This window comes from Buteo buteo, chromosome 5, assembly GCF_964188355.1.
Source record: "Buteo buteo chromosome 5, bButBut1.hap1.1, whole genome shotgun sequence".
NCBI lineage: Eukaryota > Metazoa > Chordata > Aves > Accipitriformes > Accipitridae > Buteo > Buteo buteo.
In genome coordinates, this window is record NC_134175.1 from 40,231,704 (window position 1) to 40,238,917 (window position 7,214).

A 7,214-nucleotide genomic window follows, 5' to 3' on the forward strand; every position below is an offset into this window, starting at 1 on the left:
AAAATAAAAGCATCTCGCTCATAATAAGCGGGGCGGTGGGGGGAGAAGACTCGCAACTGTGGAGCTGCCAGCCGCGCACCCCCTCCCCGCCGCCCCCGGCCCCTCCCCAGCTATGCTCCGGGTCAACTTTGATGGCACGTTGAGAAGCAGCGGGCGCTGAAGGGGGACAACCGAGCGGCGCGGCGCGGAGCCGACCTGCTCAAGAGACCTGCACCCACGGCCTGTGGATTGTTGTCTTGCGGGGGCGGAGTGGGCGGGGGGGTACAAGTGGCATTTCTCCCCCCCCCCCTCCTTCCAGGCTATAAATTGGATTGTATATAAATCTGCTCCGTTTATCTCCCTGACACCCCTCAATGACGCCGGACTAAAGAGCTCCTCTCCGCGGCCCGCCCGGACCTGCCGAAGCGAGCGATGGACCAGGAGCGGCTGCGCCCGGGGATGCCCCTCTGAAGCGGCGCGGGGCACCGGGGCAGCGCGGCGCCGCCTCCCCCCCCCCCCCCTTTGCTCCCCGGCTCCCCTCGCACCTCCGGCTCGCTCCCCGCTCCCCCTCCCTCCTCCCCGGGCTCCGCAGCCACCCCCTCACCTGCTGCCGTCCCCCTCCCCCGTGGAGCCGGGCTCTCCGTGCACGCCAAGCCTGCTGCCCCCCCCCCCCCCCAACTTCGCCCTCGGTGCCTGCGTGTGCAGCCTTCCCCCCCCCCCCCCTTTCCGCCTCCCCGGCGGCACACGCCGCTTCCCCGGGCGCCCCCTCCCTCCGCCGCGGCTCCCCCCCTGCGCGGAGCGGTTGCGGCCCCCCAGCTTGGCTGCCACCGCCCCCTCCGCGCCGCGGAGCGCACGGAGCGGCGCTGCCTGCAGACGGGCTCCCTGCGGCGCTTCGGGGCGGCCCCCAGCTCGGCCCCCCGCTCCTCCGCCATGGACGGGGCGGCTCGCCGGGGGGTGCTGGCCGCGCTGCTGGCCTGCGGGCTGCTCCTGCTGGGCGCCGCGGCCACCCCGACCCCGCCGGCCCCCGCCGGCGGCTCCCCGCAGGACACATGCACCTCCTGCGGCTTCCGGCGGCCCGAGGAGCCGGGCAAGGTGGACGGGGATTTCCTGGAGGCGGTGAAGAGGCACATCCTGAGCCGGCTGCAGATGCGGGACCGGCCCAACATCACGCACGCCGTGCCCAAGGCGGCCATGGTCACGGCGCTGCGCAAGCTGCACGCCGGCAAGGTGCGGGAGGACGGCCGCGTGGAGATCCCCAGCCTGGACGGGCAGGCGAGCGCCGGGCCCCCGGCCCACGACCCCGTCTCCGAGATCATCAGCTTCGCCGAGACAGGTGGGCGCCGCCCGGCCCCGCGACCCCCCCCCCCCCCCCCCGCCGCCCCCGCCGCCCGCTCTCCCCTGCCCGGCCTCGCCTCGGGCCCCTGCCCGGCCGCTCTCCCCGCCTGTCCTGCCTCACCCCCCGTCGGCCCCCCCTGCCCGAGCCCTGTCAGTCCTCCCGCTCGCCCTGCCTGCCCTCCTGCCCACCTCCTCTGTGTCCCCGTCCCCCCCCCCCCCCGGCTGACCCCTGGCGGTTCCCCCGACCTGCCGCCGGGCCCCCGGTGCGCCCTGCCCGTCCCCCTGCCCGCCGCAGGCTACCTGGCTCACCCGCGTCGTCCCCCTGTCCCCCCCCCGCCTCGCCCCGCACCGTCTTGGCCCTGGCCCTGCCCGCTCCTCCCCGTCCTCCCTGCCTGTGCCCCCCGTGCCCGGGGCTCTCCGCGGGCTGCAACTGCCCTCGCTGCGTCCCTCCGTCCTCCCTCCGCAGCCTCCGTGCCCCCGGCTTCCCTCCGGTGGTCCTTCCAGCTGCACCGCGGCTCGCCTCCGTCCCCGTGCGTCCCACTGTCCCTCCTCCGCCTGTCCCGCTCCATCTCTCGCATCCCTCGCCTCGCCTGGCTGCCCTGCACGTTCATCTGGTTCACTGCGTGCATCTGTCTTGCGAGGCTTGCCTTCGCCCGTCCTCCCTTTCCGCTCGTTTCCCGTTTATTTAGCTTTCATTCGTGGCGTTGGCCTTGTCTGTTTGTCCACTGCGTGCAGCCTCCTACCAAGTGTGTCTCTCCTCTCTGCCTGCCAGTCCGGTTACTAACTGTGCCATCCATCCATCCCCACGGTACCGGCCATCTCCCTCCTGTCCGGCCATTGCCGTTATGTGTCACCGAATCCCTTCAGCGCAGCTTTCCAGCAGTTTATCCAGGCAACCACTGTGCCTGTGAACTTTGCACATCTGGCTCTAACACCATCACGCTGCAAATTAGCTCTCTCCTGTCTATCTGCCCATCTCTCCTTTCCTTCATCGCGCTATCGCTCAGTTCATTTTCCTCTCTCTCTCTATCTTCCTGTGGCATCTACATATCATTTGTCCACAAAATAAATCTCTTTCTATCCTGTATACTGCCCACTCATCTCCTTTATCTACCCTCCCACTTACCAAAGGCATATACATTTACAGTATCTATGGGATCTGTTGCATTATACATATGCTTGTTATATTCACATACAAAATTTATGGGCGCACACAATCTCACACAACACAAGCGATGTGGATCGGTGCAGCAACACCGTACTGTTCTTTTCCTGTCACTGTCACCACAGTTTATAAAGAAGTTGCGTATTTACTAACATGCGAAAGGCTTTCTTAGCGTACATTTGGGGGGTTGTTATTTTTTTAACAGGCTGTTGTTGGGAGATCCGGGGTGGGCTCGTACTTCCATTTGGTATTCGATCGATCGCTGGCTTTTGTAACACTTCCAAAATTGACTTTATGTAAAGCACAGACAAACACAGTGAAAAATTTTTGTCACTGAAATATTACAAGGTACCGAACGGGCCCCGGAGGCACATTTGGAAAGGCATCTAGGGTGACAAATTAAGACACTGACTACGCAAAAAATCCCATTCAGGGATTGACAAAAATAATAAAGATGCTGAGGAAAAGAAAAGGAAGGGAAAAAAAAAATCTACATTTGGCTCTGTACAGAAAGAAGCGAAACAGATAAGGGCAGATGAGAAAATGCCTTTCCAGCAATAATCTTAAACAGCGATCGGGAGGCTTTGATTCAAGGACCAGAATTACAGTCTCCGCCATAAAGGCCAGCTTGCACATTTATCACCTACGCCAAATTTAGTTAGGACTTACAGTACAAAATTGCAGGAGGGCCAATGGTATTTCTGAAACATTGCATGCAGCAGGCTCTTTTGTTTACAAATAAGGGGTTATGTCAGACATTTGGTGACATTCGGTTTTCCGTGACAATTTTGCTCCTTCAATTCTGGCGTTATTGAAGAGCGTATTGAGAACAGTCAGGAACGGCGTTACAGCGAGAGCAAGCGCTTCATTGCCTCGCCTTGAATGGCAGTCTGTTGTTTCGGGGGGAAAAGGCAGAGATCGAAACAATTAATAATAGCAGATATTCTACCAGACTAAGTGGGGGGTTAGCTTGATCTGTTGGACAAGCAGGCGCATTACTGAAATATTTTCCCCTCCGTCTCGTGAATCCTCTCTGTTAAACCACGGTGAGAACATGTGAAAATCGAAACAAAATCCCTGGTTTGGCATTGGCGTTTCAGTGGTTATTGAAAGGGCTCTCCCCGTGAGAATTGGCAGGTAGCTGAAAGTTAAAACTATTCTTAAACCGACGAGATAGTGGAGTCCGAGCGCTGGTCTTTTCAAGGTGCTGCTGTAGCATCTTTAAAGCTGGCTGGCTGGGAAAACCCCATATTCTGGAGAGCTCCTACTGGTGTCTCTGGATCTGACACATCCGACTACAGCCCGATGATGATGATGAACGTTGCTGTGGGAAGTCCCTTTTTTCAATTCATTTTGATTGCAAATTGGGGATATCTGATTCAGTGCGTGCCTCCCAGCCGGCACAGCCCCGTCACCGCTCCCTCGATCTGCGGTGCTCTAGCGTTGTCCCTGAATCCCGAATGGCACACAAGCTAACGTTTCCTTTTTAACTTAATCTTGCTGATCTCTCCTTATCTTGCAGACGATCTGGCCTCATCTAGAGTCCGCCTCTATTTCTTCATCTCGAATGAAGGGAACCAGAACTTGTTTGTCGTTCAAGCCAGCCTGTGGCTTTACTTGAAGCTGCTTCCATATGTCTTAGAGAAAGGCAGCAGGCGAAAAGTAAGAGTCAAAGTCTATTTCCAAGACCCGGACACTAGCAACAAGTGGAATGTGGTTGAAAAGAAAGTTGATCTCAAAAGAAGTGGTTGGCACACTTTTCCCATGACAGAGGCGATCCAGGCTCTGTTTGAGAGAGGAGAAAGGAGACTGAACTTGGATGTTCAATGTGAGGGCTGTGAAGAGTATTCAGTGCTGCCAATTTATGTGGACCCCGGGGAGGAATCCCACCGGCCTTTTTTAGTGGTGCAAGCCCGCCTCGCCGATAACAAACACAGGATCCGGAAAAGAGGCCTGGAGTGCGATGGCAGGACCAATCTATGTTGCAGGCAACAGTTTTACATTGACTTTAGACTCATTGGGTGGAATGACTGGATCATAGCACCATCAGGTTACTATGGGAATTACTGTGAAGGGAGCTGCCCGGCCTACTTGGCCGGCGTCCCGGGGTCGGCTTCCTCCTTTCACACCGCCGTCGTGAATCAGTACCGAATGCGGGGGCTGAACCCGGGCACCGTGAACTCCTGTTGCATTCCAACCAAACTTAGCACAATGTCAATGCTGTACTTTGATGATGAATACAACATTGTGAAAAGGGACGTTCCCAATATGATTGTGGAAGAATGTGGTTGTGCTTGATTTAAGGTGTGTTTTGGGGGGGGGAGAGAGAGAGGGAGAGGGAGAGAGAGAGAGAGAAACATTCCCGTACGAGATGGTGTTGGAGGAAGTTTCACTGTGTATCCAGGCATCAGTGTTGGAAAGTCACTGTGGAAAAGTTTGACAAAAAAAAAAAAAAAAAAAAAAAGAAGAAAAAAAAATCATTTCACTTTGGTGTCAGGACAGTGGCAGTTTGTGGATCTTGGACACTTATATATTCTACCACTTATAAGTTAATGCTCTGAAATATCTTAAAGACACACACACACACACACACGAACACACACACGGAACGTGGGCACACACGCAAACACGCGCTCCTACACACACACACGCACAGACACAGACACACACACACGAGGCAGCTCGGAAAAGAGACATGAGCACAGAAAGTCAGTGACCAGTGACGATGGACCTAAATGCCTGCCAGTACGAGTGAACGGCTGAGCAGCTGTTTCCCCGCCTGCCGGTGAAGCCAGACCGAAATGAGCTCCCTTTGCTCAGGCAAAAGCACAGACTGCGAGAACACGACGTATTCTTGCACGCAGGTGTCAAAATGACCAAACTTAGAAAATTTAAAAAAAAAAAAAAAAAAAAGAAAAAAAAAGAAAAAAAAGTCGACCGTCACCTCTTAGGTCTAACGGGAAGCTGCAGGACACCTGCCTTGCGAGGTGATCACTTCCTCTTAATTTAAATTTACCTAAATGTAAACATCTTCCTACAGCACTTCCAGTAAGGAATCGTGTGATGCCACCAGAGAGAGAGAAAAGGGGACGGACGCGTAAGCAACTACTGTATTTCTAACATCTGACCGTTGCGAAGTCACAAGCTGGGCTGGCGTGATCCGATGCTTTAACTGCCCACTAGCAACCCGTGGATGGCTACACCCGCCACGTCTTGGAAAAGGGGATCCGATACTGTACCTGGACTATGGTGACCGTTGGCATCTCTCACTGTTTGGAGAACGAAAAGTCAGAGTCGCAGTCGGTGTTCTTCAACGGGGGACTCGGCAACTACACGTCACGTGGGGGATGAGCGAACGAGCAACTGCCACCACGGCTAAACCAATGAACCCGAAAGAGGAGTGACAGAAACAGAGTGGAGACGTTCTGAAAAATGCAGTGCGTTTAATAACAGGCGAGGAACATTTTAACAAGTCTTGGAAAAGGAGGAGAGTGCTTTCAATTTCCTTACCAGGAGGTGTCGAGGATGGCCATAAAGATCAGAAAATAACGATACAGCATAGCACTTGCAAACTGCTTGAATGCACGTATAATAGCACTTGCAAATTTCAATGCCTTGAAAAGTGGTACTTGATAGTGCACTTATCTTTGCTCACTATCTAGGTAAACAGGTGCCGCATGAGCTATGCAATTTAAAGTGTTGACCCATACTAGACAAAACTGGACTTATGATATGACTTTTTTATATTTTTTTATACTTGAAATTAAATCTTTTGCTTCTTTTTTAAAGCGAATGATTGCTTTTAATGTTTGCACTGATTTAGTTGCATGATTAGTCAAAAAACTGCCATTTGAAAAAAATGTTATTTTTATAGCAGCAAAAAATGAATACAGTTAAATGTATTATACATAAATTTTGGAACCAAAGAGGCCAACATATTAGTTATAATTTTTATGAGATGGCAAAGCCATCATATATCATGTAGTCATACTGAGCAATCCCTCACGAGGCCTACCAATTGTTTCAGGGTACAAAATGGATTCTGTTTGTTCTATTCAGTGTCTTTTCTATACCATACGCACATGGAACGTAGAGTGAAAAAAAAAAAGACTATTGTAGAATACATTACAAGATGTGCATCCTTTAAATCCAATTTTTATGTTTATTTAATAAAGTTCCTTTTAGGTTCTGTTCCATAATAATTTAAACCAAACAATTTTCACTTAGATTTGCTGTTGAAGTATTTTACATTTGTGTACAGTTTAAATAAATAAAAAAGATTAAAAACTGGATGTGCTTTTTTTTTCAGTGAGTAACATCTGGAGAAACTTGCTTACTTTCAGGACTGAATGCGGCTGCAGACAGTGAACTGTCGCATTAGACCGTAGTTGTATTAGTCATTGCAGAAAGCCTTGTCTGAGAGCTCAGCTGCGATCCTAAAAATGTTACACTCTAGTTTTATTGCTGTCTATACATGTAAGCATCTGCTTCTTTCTATCTGTATCAGTGCAGGGTCTCTGGGTGCGGGAACGGTGCTGTTCCGCATGCTTGCAGGTCATTTACAGCAAGTTCCTGGTTCACCTGCTATGTAAGAATGTAACTTCTTGTCTAGGTCACTCCCTGATTGGTTACAAGGAGTAAAAAAAATAATGTGGCAAGCACTTCCAGGAAAAAGAGGTCAATGCTAAGTTTGATGAACTTTTTTTTTTTTTTTTTTTTTTTAAATTAGCTGGCA

General features: G+C 52.3%; 1 protein-coding gene across 1 annotated transcript; it reads left to right on the forward strand.

The window, feature by feature from the left end:
• Positions 1–909: 909 nt before the first annotated feature.
• INHBB (inhibin subunit beta B) lies at positions 910–6,729 on the forward strand. The gene is made up of 2 exons (XM_075028750.1): positions 910–1,312; positions 4,002–6,729. The coding sequence occupies exons 1-2, from the start codon at positions 910–912 to the stop codon at positions 4,775–4,777; spliced, it is 1,179 nt and encodes a 392-aa protein (XP_074884851.1). The 3' UTR covers positions 4,778–6,729.
• The last annotated feature ends 485 nt before the right edge of the window (positions 6,730–7,214 follow it).